At 29.4% G+C, this 18273-nt stretch overlaps 1 protein-coding gene across 1 annotated transcript; it reads right to left on the bottom strand.

Annotated features, from left to right (window-relative positions):
- Positions 1–9992: 9992 nt before the first annotated feature.
- LOC137825998 (ERBB-3 BINDING PROTEIN 1) lies at positions 9993–15674 on the bottom strand. The gene is made up of 10 exons (XM_068631832.1): positions 15455–15674; positions 15174–15294; positions 14910–14994; positions 14630–14779; positions 14372–14525; positions 10991–11206; positions 10780–10916; positions 10595–10686; positions 10325–10504; positions 9993–10208 (listed from the first exon to the last, which is right to left on the bottom strand). Exons 2-10 carry the CDS (start codon positions 15262–15264, stop codon positions 10135–10137), a joined length of 1179 nt encoding a protein of 392 aa, XP_068487933.1. The 5' UTR covers positions 15265–15294; positions 15455–15674; the 3' UTR covers positions 9993–10134.
- Between the last annotated feature and the right edge of the window lie 2599 nt (positions 15675–18273).

Consider the following 18273-nt stretch of genomic DNA (forward strand, 5'->3'; position numbering starts at 1 on the left):
ATTATAATATTATCAAAAATATAAAAAATTATAATTTTGGTATTATAAAACACAGTACAAGTTCTAGAATGATTAATAATTTAAAACATTAAGAAGAAAATCAAAATTACATGAAAGAACAATAACTGAAATTAATAACTATGAAATTGATAAAATTTTGAAAAATGGTATGTTACAAAAGATAAAGCAGTATAAAATTTATAAAAATAAATATTTATTATATGTGAATAAAATAAACTAAATATAATAAAAATAAGATAAAGAAATCATAAATATTAAGCGTAAACATAAATTATTCCGGTTTCAACAACTGAGACCGAAATTTAAGAAAATTATTGTTTAAATTTCAACAAAATGATACAAAAATTAAGAAAAGTAAGAAATAATAATCTAAAAATCATTCCTCATAAAAGAGAATAACTCGAATTTAGTTATTTGGTTCGTTGACTCATACATAGATATTGTTTCATCAATCTCCAAATTTTGTTGATTTATTTATCCATTTTCTTTCACTATTTTACACTTTTCAAATTTGAGATGGTCATGGAGGTTAATAAATTTCAAATTTCAACTGCATATATAAGTCGGATATGGAGGATGCAAATCCTATAAGGTAAAATTAACGTAATTTAGATCGAATATAATTTTTAAAAAAAAAATCTTAAATAAAAAATAAATAAAGGGGAAATCACCAAATGAGTTGATTGAAAAGTTTAGAGGAGCTAGTGTTACTTCAAAATGATGGTATGGACCATCGAAAACAGGTTCATTCCTCTTTAGACTATTTATGTATGTTGTGATTGTAGATGGTGCGGAGTGTCTTTTAAACGAAGTAATATAAAAATAAGAGTTGGCTACATATCGAAAAAGAATATGATGGTTTCCTTTGAAATCATAAAATTTTTGTAAGTCAGACCATCCATGGGTAATCCATGGTTTAAGAAGGTCCATATTATAGTTGACTGAATGTACATTACCTTTATGGTTTTCTAAAAACCATTTGTGATTAAGGTGATATTGTGAATGCAAGACAAGATTTTGCAAATGGTAGGGGTTGGCCAAGGGGGACAAATACTATGTTTATATTATTGATCCCTAATGTGAATAACCCTAAGAACTTAAATGATTTTAGGCCAATTTCTCTTGTCGGTTCCATGTATAAAATAGTTTCGAAGACTTTATCAAATAGGATAAAAAAAAGGTGCTTATAAAGTAATTGATTATAGAGAATCAACTTTCTTAGGGGATAGAGGGCTTTTGGACAATGTTTTAGTGGCTAGTGAAGTTATTGATGAATTGAAGAGAAAACGACTAAGTGGTGTCTTTTTTATTGAACATAGGCTTTGATGTCTCCAAATCCATGAAGATTGGTTGAAGATTTTGTTGTTGCTTGTGTGTGTGGGTTATTGAATTTGTAATCCAATCATAGATTTAATCTAAGGTTGTTTGATTTTAATTCTTTTTGAAAAAGATGTGTTTTCAAAGAGAAGTGGAAAATTAACATGTTGAATTGTCGTTTCAACTAGTTGTTTTATAGAGGTTTTTGAAAAGGATTTGAAACTGTTTAACTTTAGTTGACTTTGATGTCAAACCATTGGATTAAAGAATCAAGTCTCAAAGGGAAAGATCATAATTGGATTCTGGAGTACAACTCTTAATTGCACACTGTTTTTTAGAGTCAAGTGATTTTTTTTTAACTCATGTATTATGGCTCTTTAATTGAAAACATTCTCAAAAGCTATGAACTCACTTCTTTAATTTTGTGCACTTTAAATAAACTCTCTTTTTCATCTCCATACAAAAATATGTGTGTTTTGCATTCTACATTTTCATCTCTGTCAAAGCTTTTGGTTTATGAAAAATCCAAATTGCTATCACAAAAAAACAACTGATTGTTTTCACGAAACAACCGATTGTTTTACCTCTGACAATTTTGTATTAATGTTGTTTTAAATCTCTGTGCATTGGTGCAACTGTTTCTTTTCTTTCAAAACTGTTATGGGTCAAAATTGCACTTATTACAACTTTGAATACAATATGTTTGGAAGATATTTTGGTCATTCCATAACTTCTTAGAAAATTAAGGGATTTTATGGTTAGTCAAATTTGCATGTGTTGTGACTAGGCAATATGTTTAGGGGGCTGTCGTATTACAATATTCTTTCTAAACAAATTCTTTTTCCTCTAGAAAACAACCCATTAAATGCCAAGTTTGTTGAATGCCTTTATTGCATATATACATGTGTTTGTTTAGTTGTTTTTCTTCACATAAACAACTCATTATTCTTTCTACTTGTTGCATTTTGCATATGTTGGGCTCTTTCTCTCTTTTCTGGAATTTCATTCTTGCTCCATGGAATCAACACCTCCTTCCTCTAAAAGAATGAAGACCCGAGGAGTAAAAAGGGGTGGACGTTTGGAAAAATGGTTTGTAGGGGAGGATGAGAAAATTGAGAAGTACCTACATGAAACCAGTAGGAAGGCAATTAACAATCCAAAAAGCTCATCATTTTCAACTAGTTGAAAAAGCAGAAGCTCACTGAAGTAAGAAGTCTTTTGAAAGAACAACTGTTGAAGAGGTTCCTAGAAATGTCTGGGAATATTTGTCCTGACCTTGTAAGAGTTTTCTATACCAACCTCTAAATAATTGGTGATAACATTTGCTCACATGTGAAAGGGGTTGATATGGAAATAACTCATGAAGTTTGGTTTGTTGTTGCTGGATTAACAATAAATAAGGGGAACATTAGAGTTGTTGAGGAATTCAACAAAATGTAGTTCTATAGAAGTTGTCTAAAGAATCCTCAATCCAAGGTGAGGAATTTTTTAGTGGGAGACTTGAGACTCAATGAAAGGCTTATTGCTTTCGTAGTTTCATGGATGTTAACACCAAGAGGAAGCAACCACTCTATGTTGACTAAGGAAGATCTTATCCTCATTTACTGCATTATGAACAAGATCAAGATCAACTAGATTCATATCATCAAGGAACATATGCAAAAATCCAAGAGGTTAAGTGACTATCACTATCCATGCGTTGTTCTTATTTCTAAGTTTTTGCATTATTTTGAAGTTGATCTTGAAGAGGAGCAAACTGAAGTGGTCAAGGCATCACACGAAATCAACAATGGTTATCTAAGCAAGATGGGGTTCACAAAAATTGAAGGAAAATTGGTCAGCAAGGATGGTGATTAAGTTGGTTCCTCAAGTGGAGCTCATGCCGAAGATGGTGGAGAAGAGCAAGCTGGTTTTGTTGTTGGACTCCAAGATGGAGAAGATGATGTTGGTCCAAGTGTTGGAATCATGGGAGAACGCATCACCTTTATGTCACCATTTGAGAGATTGATGCTAAGAAGGATGGATAACTTTGCTGATGAATAAAGAAATCATCATGAGTTTTGTGTGACATGTTTTTCAGAACCTTAATGAGCAGATTGAAGTTGTTCAAAATAAGATTTTTGAGCTTCAATATGGCATAAATGATTAAAGTATTTCAATACTTTATTTCCTATTCTATTTTAGTCTACTGAACACATTTTAAAGGAACGTTTTGGAAGTTGTGTGTAATTAAAGGAATAATTAAATAAGATATTTTAAATAAACAAATAAAGTAGCATATTAATAACATATACCTTTTATTCATTGGCTTTTGGTACCAAAATTATCACTCTCAATGGAATTTGATTTTGATATATGAGTTTGATTAAGTTCATCGACAACTGCAAAAATACAGGATATAACATCTTCATGATAATATTTTGGTATAGTTGTCTTGTTTTGAATGTTAACAACATGGAAAAGGTGAACACATTCTTAATAAGACACCAAGCCAAAACATAAAATCTATAAACCTAGCTATATGTATGAATTAAATTTGAAAATATAAGTTTGAGCATTTCATATTATTAAATAAACAAATTTTAAATAAGGCTGCAAAGGGTCAATTAGATCAAACTATTATAATCGAAATTTATTAACTTTTGCATAACTATATGTAACAAGAGCTGTATACAACAATTTTGCAATAAGTGACATGGAAGAACATAACTTATTTGCACAATAACATTTTCAACCTATAAGGTATTGGAAAATATATTAGATTGATTAAAGCTTTGTCAGAGAAGAGGTACTTAGTCACACAACATAACAAAAGTGAACAAACAATAGCAAATAAAATACAAAGTTATTTTTCTTTACCTGCCATAATTTGAGTGTTTAGCAATATGAGATTTAATGTCAACACATATAAATTAGCACAACATGTGAATTACACGACAACAAAAAATTGTGGCTAAAAAAATAGATTTACAAAGACATGTAACCCTAAATACCATTAATTACACAAAGAAAAAGTTATCAAATACGAAGAATGATTTAGTACTTGTAATAGATTTTGTCTTAGTAGTTTAAAGCAAACATAAAACTGAGGTTAATAATGTGAGAAAAAAAATAAGATAAAATAAAATTATATAAGATATGAGGTTAACAAAGATGTATATTCATGTTTGTCTATGTCATATTGAGAAAGTATTTGTGCTACCTTATTGCTTCAGTTTGTTAACAAACCACAATATTCTTAAGTCTATGGATTACTGCATTTACTTTTTTAAATTGACATAAACATTTAATACAAAATTGTGTGTTTGAATGCATAATATGTGAACGAATGCTGATAAAAAAAACAAATGTAATATTATATGAAAACTAAAATAATACAAAAACAAACAAACTTGACGCATGACCACTGCTATTATGGAGCAGTATGTAACAAAACCTGTGTAAACTATAATGATTGGATTACAGTTTATAGTGGATAATCACAGTTGTGGTTACAAATCACATTAACATTCCTTAAAATAATACAAATAAGAGTAAATTGATTTAAGAAAATGTAAATTTAGAAAATTATAATTATGGAAGTTATCCATTATGTGTAGATTTGTACCTTTGAATTCGAGTATTGTCTTCTTGAAATGATTAAAATAAAAAAAAAATGAAAGAAACCTGTTATTATAAAAAACAATGGATTAACATTGTTAGCTTCATATATGAGAATAAAGAAACCACAAATGAATCAATTTTGAATTACAGAATGTTCATACCTAATATGTATGGCTGGAAAAACATGTTGCAAAGATTTTCAAATATTTCCTTGTATACCACATTAGTAGTTGAATTAGTTATTCCATCTTCATTTGAAATCAATATTTCAACCTTTTTTTAGATTTCACTCTGGAAACAACAACATATAATTGACCGTGTATAAATAAAGGACGTGGTAGATAAAAGGCCAACTTTATAAAGGGTTTGACCTTGGCTTTTATTTATTGTCATTGCAAAACACAAAGATACTGTGTCTTCTTTGAAACTTAAAAGGAAAGCCAGAGTTAGAAGGAATTAAGTACATTCTAGGTATAAATATTTTATCACCAATATCTTTTTCCTGTAATCATTGTGGCACCAATAACATTCTTCCCCAAGTCATTGACTTGTAATCTTGTTACATTACATAGTCCATTCGCTTGATCAATATTTCTTATAATTATTATACGAACTCTGACTTTTAGTTTAAGATAGTAATTAGGAATTCCTGAGCATTCGATATCATTCAAAAAAAATATGTAAATCACTCAGCTTGAACATTTAGTTGTTCATCAAATTGGCAAGGTGTGTCTGAACTTAAATAAATAATTTGTTCTTCAGGTGTTAAAGATAAGATAAACTCATTCACTTCATCTACACATTCAGTTGTAGGACAAAGTATTGTGCCATCATAAAAAAATCCAGCAAAGCTCATAGTTTATAGGAAGCCAAGATAAACAAATTCAACCAAGTTTCGTAAAGGTTGTTCAATGTTTTTGATTAAAAGATCTTGAGGTATTTTGACAATGCCTTCACCAACTTCATTTAAGTTCATATCTCCATTGCTAATCTGAAGGATCCAATCAACAAACTCTTTAATGTCTACTGTAGTTTCGAATGATTGCTCAGTGCTTAATCTCATATTCTCTTAAAGTTTCAAGACTTTGTCATGTTTCCATAATTCATAGTAGTTTATTGTTGCCTTGACAATGTCATATGTTGATCCATTCTTGACAACATGCAAAATTTGCATAAAATCTCCTCCCAATACAATGACTTTACCCCCAAAAAGGTTTATGACAATTTTCTTCACTTCAGCTCTCACAACGTCCCTTAAAAGTTTTGTCCAAAACTTCAAAACATAACCTATTCATTATTGGAGCTTTATCCCGTATAATTAATTTAGTTTTAATCAACAACCTAGCACGAAGACTTCCTTAAATTATGTTGCGGGTTGAATCCTCATGTATTAACAATGAAATGCAAAATGTAGAATGAATTGTTTTCTCTGATGAAAGTAACAAAGAAGCAATACCGCTAGAAGCTACATTCAACACAATCATCCCTTAAGATATCATGAAAGTGGACAATGTTCTCCACATGAATTTTTTTTTGTGCCACCATATCTGTATAAGAAAAAAATCTGCCAACTTCAGAAAATACTGTTGTCGTGATATTCTCGTAGACATCAACTTGATCCACCATATCCATATAAGAAAAAAATTCACCAACTTCGAAAAATACTACTGTCATGATATTCTCGTAAACATCAACTTGTTCAACAGTAAAACATTGAGACAAAGATGCATGCCTTTCAGACATGCTTATTTTATCATAGTTTAATTCTTCAATAATAAATTTTAAAAAATAAAAGAATCTAAATGAATAGGTTTTGAAAGAATATATATTTTCAAGGTAAATATGTGAATTGAGTTCAACACTTAATTTCATGTTACAGATAGATAAACATCTAAAAAAGTTATACTAGCTCTTCCCTTGTCATTTCTATTGTGCAATTCAACAAACATATATTTCTTTTTTGTTCTTGCATTGTTTGCATCATTTGGATGAATAACTAAAGCTAATGAATTACAAAAAAATACACCATATATACAAAAATAAAACATATTTGAGAAAAAAATACAAATGAACCTCACCACAATTCATCTAAGTTAATAGTATTTTGTTTTCAATGTGATATGGTGCATTCTGACAACTATTAAAAGCACTTGCATGTACAGTAACAATTGGACCCTTAGTTTTTGTTTTAAATAGGTTGTTACTAGATAGTTTAAAAAAAATAAACTAATAATATATAGTACCATAATAACTATTTGACCTGACAAGCTAAAACAGTTAGTAAGCTCATGCTAGCTTTGAGTAATCTTCAATTTCATTGTTGAGAATTGTGAATCACTTTCATTCATACCCATGTCTGATATCAGAAATGAGAAATGTTTGTATGTCTAATTTAGATTTACTATTTAGATATTTGAGCAACTATATTACTTAGTTTTTTACTTCCATTTTGCGCATTGTTTGGATGAATATCTGAATCAATATTTATAATTTTGAAAATACTTATACAAAAAAAAAATACTTTGGAAATAACCAAAATTAAAAATAAACCCCACCACAATTCATCTCAGTTAAGAGTATCTTGTTTTGAACATCATATGGTGCATTGTAATAACTTGTATCTTGTTTTGAACATCATATGGTGCATTGTAATAACTTTTAACTGCAATTGCATATACATTGACAATTATCATGTAGTTTTCATTGTAAATAGACGATTAGTGGACAAATTTATTCGTTTACAAAAAATAGTCTAAGAACATAAGTTAGGAGAATAATTATTTTACCTTAGGCTATTACATTTAATAAGCTAACATAAGACCTAAATCATCTTAAATTTTATGGTTCAAAATTGTAAAAAATATTTGTGGGTCTAATTTATATTTTTTTGTTTAGATATGTCAATTGAGTTCAACACTTCAATTGCAGTACATCTTCCTTTAACATTTTTGTTGTGCAATTCAGCAAGTATATTTTTCCTTTTTCTTTTTGCGTTTCTTGCATCATCTAGATTAATAACTAAAGGTAATGAATTAGAAAAAAAAAATCATATATACAAAAACATACCATAATTTGGACTAAAACAAAAGATAAAAAAATTAAGCTCACCATTGCTTATCTCAGATAAAGAGTATCCTCTTTGGAATGACATGTGTTGTAAATAGCAATACATCAATAAATTCATGCATATCAAGTTAGATTTGTACTATGAATATAAATTACAAATAATTTGTTCATCCCGTGAATACATGACATAAATAATATAAGAATGATGATATTGTTTGGTATCATAAAACTTTTATGTTGTGTTTTTTGCTAGGAAATAATATTCGCAATAGTTTAAAATATGAGTTAGGTTAAGTTCAATGCCAACTGCAAATAGAGGATATTGCATCTTTAAACACCATATAAACATCATATAACATTAAAGGATCAAAATATAAGAAGTATATGTTGTGTATGATATATTAGTAGATATATTTTTTCTTTGAGAATGCATAAGAATTTTGTTTCATCAAGCCGTTTTTTACCTGACTTTCTCCATAGTTTGAGCAACCTTAATCTCTCCACTTCAAATGAAAACAATATTAAAGTCAAAAGTATTTTTTGAGATATGAAAGTTTTTACTTCTTGGATTACTTAGTATGCACAAACTATAGTTACGAGTATAAATTTGGTTTTCCAATTAGCACAATTTTGAAGATAGTTGATGAGCAAAATTTGATTAACTATTATATTATTGGTTTGTACTTATAGATATAATAATAATGAAATTGTATTTTAAAAAAAAAAGTTAGAGATGGAATAAAAGAATTACACATTAAAGTTAACACCAAACCAAAATAGGAGACATATGCTATGAGATTGTCAGCGTCAATATTTACATAAGCACACAATTTTTTAAATAATGTCAACGTGTATTTTCTAAAAAATCTTAAATTTCACATTTTATAAAAGTTAAAAAACAATTTCCTATCTGATAGAAATAAAATAAAAAGTTATAAGAACCAAAATCAAAATTTACTAACTTTAGCTAAAAATACATTTAAATATCTGTTAAACGTTATCTTCAATACATTCAGGAAGTCCATCTCCTTAGAAATTTAATCACATGCATTATATTGTCAAAATATTATTCTTAAAATATTTTAAAAACTTTAAAATGATTAAAACCGAAAATTGAACTAAAACAGAAATTATGCTGGGTTTTCATAAAAAATTTACCTTTTGACCCTTTAGTTTTAAAATAAAACAGGTACAAGTACCAAAAATGAAATTTTCAACAAGGCATTGATAACTTTTAATAATCAATGAAATAAAAAGTTCCACTTTAACAAATTTTAAACACTCATAGCCAAGAAAACACATTAAAGTTCCTTCTCAGAGTTAACCCTCATTTCAATAATAAAATTTAATTCATTTAAAATTAATTTTAGAATGACATAATTATATTAAATATTCTATTATAAAAACATAATGTATAAGTACAGTAACGTTTTTTATTACTGCAGAAGTTATTAAAATAAATTCAACTCAATTCATCAGTTTGTTAAAAGCATTTAAACATAGTATTCTGTACAATTCAACTTGAATGCTTTACTCTAAGTAGCATGAATTTCTTTTGAAAATAATATAGGTATGCACAATCATTGATTCTGATTTTTAAATTACGAATGTTCTGCATTGCACAAAAAGAAAGGATAGAAGATAACTTTACTCAGTTATTTAACTTAATTGTTTGAGATAAATTATCAAATTCAAGTTTGCCTCACCCATGGAATTCAAACCCCTTCAGCTTCAACTCATCTCAAAATTTACATATTTCACAAAAATTATTGGAAAACTAATAAAAAAGACGGTTTTAGACAAAATGATTCAAAAACCAACTTGAAACTGGTTTGGCTTTAAAAATCAGCCCAAAACTATTTAATTCAGATTCAGTTCACCAAAAACCAAACCATTTTATCAAATTAACAAACAGTTTGGATAATTAACCAAACCATTGAAGTGAACGGTTTGGTTTTTTTAAGGAACCATATGAAAATTGCTACTGGAATCAAGGTCGGAAAACTATACTAAAATTCATAATCCAACAAAATACAATTTGGTGAACAATGTACCAAAATTGAAAAGGGGTAATGAAATGAAAATTTCTTTCATTGTTTGGGGAGAGAGGATGGGTTTAACTCAATCTTAAGAAGTGGCCCCGTTTGTTGAGTCCATAGGCTCAGCTTCAGCTGACTCATCTACCTTGTCCCCTTTCTTACCTGTACAAACAATCAAACATTGCTATTTATTAAGCCATTCAACACAAGGAATAATAAAATTTTAGATGATTTGTTCAAGAATATAAAAGTATGATACAAACCAAACAGCAACCTACCTTTTTTCTTCTTTCCACCACCCTTTTTCTTTGTTTTTGTGCCCAAGGCTAGCCAGGCCTTAATATCAGGATCATCTATAGTTTTTGTAGGCTGCAATTCTTGGAGTGGATGAGATGTGACCCGATCCGATCCATTTGGCATTAACAAGACTGTGAATTTGATGTGAGCAACATAATCACCTGAAAAACAAACAGTGTAATCAATCATACAAAGGCTTAAATAAATTACATCTGGCTATGTAATTATGCTACCAGTCAAAGGTTTTTTACCAGGCTTTTCATGCAGAACAGGATATGGCTGCAAGAGCTCATGGTTGACACATTCCACTAAACCCAGACGAGCTCTTTTCTCTTCCAAAGCCCTATTACAAAACAAATGAAATTTTAAGAGAAATGACATAATAGGATCAGAATTAGAATACTAGTAGATGGAGTATAAAAAAAAGTTAAGTTACCTAGCAGAAAATGGCATAATAGGAAATTTCTGACTGATTTCACTGAAGATGAACCTAGATGCTTTCATCTTCAAGTGATAACTCTTATCAACAGCCCTCTTATAGATGGTTGTCTGTTTCTCATCAAATAACTTCGGCTGCAAGACAATGAAAATTTACATTTTGCATATGGTGTACAATACTAGGAAATATGTTGATATAACTAACTTACCTTGCCATCTCCCGTGCTTGTTACTATATCAATTGCATAAACTTCGTTCTCCTCAAACTCTGCTTCGTCAACCCTTGTGTCTGGATTAGACAAACTAAGCACAACTTTATTCCCATCAATAACAAACTGCTTCATTTGGTGGCTGAGAACACCTTCAACAATTTTACAGTCATAGGCAGCAGCAACCTTTTGAATAGCATCAGTTACATCCTTGTTCTGTGAAAAAATAATTCGATTAAAAAGAAGAATGAGCATCTACTTACTTGTGTATATGAACAATAATGTTAATGCGGTTAAAATAGACAAACATGCTGTCAATAATAAATCAGCATCACCAAAAGATAATTTTCAACTTATTTTAAATTAAACAATAGGGAAAGGAGGAAGTCAATAGGCCCTTAATCATCAAAGCAAAGTTAACCTTACTAAGGTTTTATAAATGGAAAGGCATTCAATCCCACGTCAGAAATAATTAAAATAACTAAACCAAATTAATGGTTTGAATATGATGTTTCCCTCTTTTCTAATTCTATAAAAAATAACGATAAGTAAAGACTTCTACAGGGTATTTTTATGTTGGCTATACTAGACAAGTGTACTGCAATAAAAATATAAACCAGCACAATCATGAAACTATTTTCAGCCAATTCTAGTTTTGGCAACAGGGAAAGGAGGAAACCAATATGATATTGATCACCTCGGCAAAGTTGCCTTTGTTAAAAGCTTTAACGTTGCTACAAATATTAGAATCAGGATATACTGATAAAACTAACAAGAGAGGCCAATTACAAAAACATTAAAAGAATATTAATGAGAAAACAACGGATAAAGGATAATGGTTAAAATCGAGCACAATGTTGGCTATACTAGACAAGAGTACTGACTGTATACAATCAGCACAACCATGAAACTATTCTCAGCCAAATCAAGTATCGGCAACAGGGAAAAGAGGAAACCAATATGGTTCTGATCACCTCGGCAAAGTTGCCATTCTTACGGATATAATATTTGCTAAAAAATCAGAATCCAGACATACACACTGACAAGGCTAAGAAGGCAAATTACAGTAATATAAAATAGTATATCAAGACACCATGTTTTGTTGGCTATACTAGACAAGTGTACTGACTATATAAAGCAGCACAGTCATGAAACTATTCTCAGCCAATTCTAGTATAGGCAACAGGGAAAAGAGGAAACCAATATGGTTCTGATCACCTCGGCAAAGTTGCCTTTCTTACAGATTTAATATTTGCTAAAAAATCAGAATCCAGACATACACTGACAAGGCTGACAAGGGAGGAAAATTGCAGTAACATAAAATAGTATATAAAGGAACCATGTTTTGTTGGCTATACTAGACAAGTGTTCTGACTATATAAATCAGCACAGCCATGAAACTATTATCAGCCAATTCTAGTATAGGCAACAGGGAAAAGAGGAAACCAATATGGTTCTGATCACCTCGGCAAAGTTGCCTTTCTTACAGATTTAATATTTGCTAAAAAATCAGAATCCAGACATACACTGACAAGGCTGACAAGGGAGGAAAATTGCAGTAACATAAAATAGTATATAAAGGAACCATGTTTTGTTGGCTATACTAGACAAGTGTTCTGACTATATAAATCAGCACAGCCATGAAACTATTATCAGCCAATTCTAGTATAGGCAACAGGGAAAAGAGGAAACCAATATGGTTCTGATCACCTCGGCAAAGTTGCCTTCCTAACAGATTTAATATTTGCTAAAAAAATCAGAATCCAGACATACACTGACAAGGCTGACAAGGGAGGAAAATTGCAGTAATATAAAATAGTATATAAATGCACCATGTTTTGTTGGCTATACTAGACAAGTGTGCTGACTATATAAATCAGCACAGCCATGAAACTATTTTCAGCCAATTCTAGTATCAGCAACAGGGAAAAGAGGAAACCAATAAGGTTCTGATCACCTCGGCAAAGTTGCATTTCTTACAGATTTAATATTTGCTAAAAAATCAGAATCCAGACATACACTGACAAGGCTAAAAAGAAAGGCATATTACAGTAACATAAAATAGTATACTAAAGCACCATGTTTTGTTGGCTATACTAGACAAGTGTGCTGACTATATAAATCAGCACAGACATGAAATTATTTCCAGCCAATTCTAGTGTCAGCAACAGGGAAAAGAGGAAACCAATTTGATACTGATCACCTCGGCAAAGTTACCTTTAATATACGTTTAACATTTGCTACAATTATTATAATCTAGATCTTCACTGATAAATCTATAACAAGAGAGTCAGATTACATTAACATTTAAAGTATATTAGGAGATTATACAGGTATAGAATATCTTAAACCTTTAATACATAACCACATTTAGCATAAAAAATGCAACAAAAACTTGAGAAACAGGCATATTTCACATTACATGAACCATCCTAGATACCATATATTTTTGCCTGGTTGACTACAGATCCATTATGCCAATGGTGGTAATCAGTCAGTCAGGTATAAATAGAACAGAGTATGAACAACTCTCTATCAGTGTAACTATGACAGAAATAGGCATCATTGAACTTTATCCATAGCCTAGAATTTCTTCATCATATAGAGATCAGTTCACACATTTAAATTACGATATTATGGATCACATTAAGATTTTAGGAGGGGTGGTATGTAAAGAAAAATTAAATCATGTTCATAATTCTTCTAAAATTTCATCCGAATTAAAATAAAACAATGCGTTTGATAACAGTACATGACAGAAACCATCATGCAGGAAAAATAACAAAACAAAGAGAAAAAAAATCAACAATTCTCTGTCAGTGTAACTATGACAAAAACAGGCTTCATTGGAATTTATCCATAGCCAATAATTTCTTCATCATACAGAGATAAATTGTTCAAATTACAATACATTATAAATCAAATTTAAATAATTTCAAGAAAAGGTGGAAAACTGGAAAAAAAATCTTTTAACAACGATTTCAATTAGAGTAGCGACAAATGAAGTCCTTGATGAAATTCCATGATAATATTCATTATGCAGAATACAGTACCAACACAACAAGAAAAGACATATATGATCTCTATCAGTGTAACTATGACAATTAAGCTTCATCGGATTTTATCCATGGCCCATAACAGTTTACATCATCTAGAGATCAAAATCCAAAAGGCACACATTTAGGCAAACAAGAACCCACAATCAACAACACACATAACCGACCTAATTTATCTCCAAAATAAATAAGCCGAATTGCTTATATATCATATGACCTTACACCCACCAAAAAAGGTACAGTAAAAAAAAGCAACACGTAATGAAACCAAATCAAACAATTATAGAAATGCAGCTACAGTAAAAACTAGTTACAAAATGTTTACCTTCTTTCCTGGCCTGACAAGCCTCAAGGCCACCTCTGCAGCAGTATTTGCAGCAGCAATGACATCGGCTGCCCTTCCTGAAACAGGACCTTCCTGAAGTACATGGGTGTGAGCCACCGCAGCAATGAAACCATCTATATGACAAGCCATATCACTGCAAACAAACAGAGAAGCAACCATCAACGTCTGAGTAATAGCAAAAAACACAGGCCCCATTTCCCCACAAATAGTCACAAATTCAAGCACTGAAAATCTTACATTTTCAATATATCACCTTCTTCCAACACGGCCTCATCACTGGCTAGTGGAGAGAAATGGCAGACCAAGTTGTTTACTGATAAACATGTCGGAAAAGCAACACCTCGCTCAATCTTCCTCTTCACGTTCTTGTACACATTTCCAGTTTGCCTACACAGGCCCAAAACAAACCCTATGAGCAAAATTCCACAAATATAAATAAATAACAGAAAATCAATTACATATACATATCTTTAAAAAATATCAAAGACATTGTTCATAAGAATATACAAAAGCTTACTCTCTAATATATGAATCCCCTTTCTCACAAAGGTCCACAATTTTTGCCTTAGGTTTGCATTCTGAAATAACTAACTTCAAGGCCTCTGAAAAATCATACACAAACAAACAATAAAGTTCATGAAATCGTACATATGCATACACGTATAAATAAAAAGCAGCGAATTTGGAGTGGGTTTCAGCAAAAAAGTGTGTCCAATGTAGAAAAAAAAAACAAAAACACAGAAAGAACTTGAGAAAGACATTGAGAGAGTGAGAAACACACTGTTAACGATCTCAGCAGCGGTCTTATATTTGGTGACCACTTCCGCAGAAGAGAGATCCAACTCCTTCTCCTCCCTTTCCTCGTCCGACATGGTGACACAGTTCTGTAGTCCCTCTTACCTCTAAGACACCAAAATGAAATGGGACAAAAAATCAAGAAAATTAGAACAAAAATCAAATCTTTATCTAGTTGGGTCGTGAAAGATAATTAAAAAAACAGGGGAAAGAAAGAAGACCCAGATGAGAATTTGAGAGATTGATGAATTTTGAAGCAGCACTCACCGTGAAGATGTTGGGGATGATGAAAGAGGCAAAAAATGGTGAAGAAGGGAAAGGGTCAGGAAACAAAATGGAGAAGGGTAGTCTTGTAGAGCCAAACGGTGGCTCTGTGCAACTAGGGTTACAGCCACACAGAGACAGCTTTGGCTTATATAGGATTTTTCATTTTCATTGCAACAATACAAACCTTGGAGTAGGGTTTTTACACTCCATTTCTTGCCTTAGTTTTTTTTTATTTTTTTATTTTATTATTTTATTTATATTGCAGTACATCACCCTTTTGGTAATGGAATATGTACTGTGATAATTCTCTACATAGCAAGTTAACAATATAACTTGGGTTAATTCCAAGGGACAAAATTTTATTTAAATAATAATACTTTTAATTATTTTAATATTTTTAATTTTAGTAGAATTCACATGAATTTTATTAAATTCTTAGTAAAATTTAGTATATTAAAAGTAAAATTGACATTATTTTAATAATGTAAAAAACGTGTTGTATGGTGTTCATATGTTTGAAAATAGAATAACACTAATAATTACTATTTTCACGGTTGTGTGTCTTTTTATTTTATTTTATGACATATGTTTATGAATTTTTATACTAAATAAATATCTGTTTAAAAAATAGAGTAAATTGCATTAACACGTATAGCCAAATTCTATTAAAATTCCACATAAACATTTTCTTTATTTAAAAACATTATATTGTTATTTCTTTTTACAATGTACATAACCCCATTAATAATAATAATATTTTCATTTTTAACGCTTTGTATTAAAAATGTAAAACTGTTTATATTATATATTCACTTTGTGTTAATATAATAATTTAAAAAATGACGTGTAAGTATAATCTGATGTAATAAATGGATGATGATATTTTGACACTCAACTCCACTTTACACCCATAACAAAAATAATAAAAAATAAATAAAATAAAATAAAATTTTTTTAATAAAAATATAAGAAAAATATAAAATATTAAAATAATTTTTAAAATTAAAAATATTATAACTAACTAAAATATTAATATTTATTGAAATATAAGGTAGAGGTTGTACGTAAAAAAAACATTTTTCAATAAATACAATGTGAATATTTACATTGAGGATTGAAGTTTCATATCTGGAATATGTAATAAATGACCATAATGTAATGTTATTATGATAAAACGTTAATTTTAATTAGAACCAGCATAAATAATATTTAAATTTTATCCCTAAAAATTATCTGTTTTATTACATGTATTTTACAAAACAACAACTTGTTACATAAACAAGGTTTATGTTAATTGGACTTCAGTATATATGAATTAATCAAATGGCATTCGTTAATTGAACACAATTAATTGATACTAAGATAAAAACACATGTATGTTTCACTGATGGATGAATAAATCACTAATTAAATTTATATTGAATTCGTTCTTTTTCAATTTCATCTTTGTATGCCAACCTCATTAACTAAACATGATTCTCTAATAATAAGATAACACTATATAATTATTTTTAAAAACGACAACTTGTTAAATACTCCTTCTAATTTTTAAAATATACTTTAAAATTTTCTTACAGACCAATAAAAACATTAACTTTTCTAATTTGTAATAAAAACAAATTAAAAAAATCAATATAAAAAAGTATTCAAATTGTTCTCTTTTTACTTAATAAAAAATAAGTACACTACCGAAAACATTTTTTTCCGTCTCAGTAAAAAATAAGTTTTCCTCTATAATTTTTACCGCCAAAATTTTGATTTAAAAAATTATAAGTTTTTTTCTTCTCACCTGAAATTTTTTTTATATATATATTATTAAATCTAAACTTAAAAAATTATTATTCCACAAATATGAGTACACAAGATAGATTTTCATTATTTGATATTATAATAAGAAAATCATGAAATAGAAATCAATTTTTTTTATAATAAATAGAAATCATGAAATAGAAATATGGGTACACAAGATAGTTTCTATTTCATGTTTTTCTTGTAGTGTATAGATTTAAATATTTGTATTGAAAATGAAGATGATCAATTTGTCTCACTAAGATAAATTAAATTTTTTTGTCAAACTTAATCTTTATTTTATTTTATATTTTCCAAAATGAGTTTTCATTTTATTTAAATAAATAGGCACATGACAATGATGATGATATTGAAGTGACTAACTATAATATGGGTATGTAGCTCTATTTGTTTTTAATACATAAAATAGCATTCAAAATCTTTGTAATCATAATTCACCTATATCTCAATTTATGTATGATACTACTATTCCATATCCCTCTCTTTTATCTATAATTGATATTGTTTATCTTCATCACGATTCATAATAAACATTCTCGGGTTATTCTTTGTTTGTTCTTCGTTTTGAGTCAAAATTTCAGTTTTGTTTGATAAGGTAACCTCCCTCTCTCTTGTTTAACATTTTACAAAACAAAATATTGTTCGTGTTTGTAACTTTTATACCAAAATGTAATAATCTAGAAGGTTAAATAAATTTAGACCTATTTATTTAGTGGGTGTATGTTTATAGTTGTTGTGAAAGTTTCACCAAATACATTACCAGGTATTATAGATGAAGCACAAAGTCCATTCATAACAAGGAAGAATCTATTCCTAAAAACTTATGGCTATTGAGTAGTGATTATAATCTATTCCTAAAAACTTATGGCTATTTAGTAGTGACTATAGCAAAGAGAAAAACAACTAATGTCTAATGTTTAAAGGAGATTATAAAATGGCTTACAATTTAAATAATTGGATTTTTTTTCTTTTATAGCTAAGAATATTGTGTTTCTCAAAGAAATCGTGGA

Source organism: Phaseolus vulgaris, chromosome 8, assembly GCF_000499845.2.
Source record: "Phaseolus vulgaris cultivar G19833 chromosome 8, P. vulgaris v2.0, whole genome shotgun sequence".
NCBI lineage: Eukaryota > Viridiplantae > Streptophyta > Magnoliopsida > Fabales > Fabaceae > Phaseolus > Phaseolus vulgaris.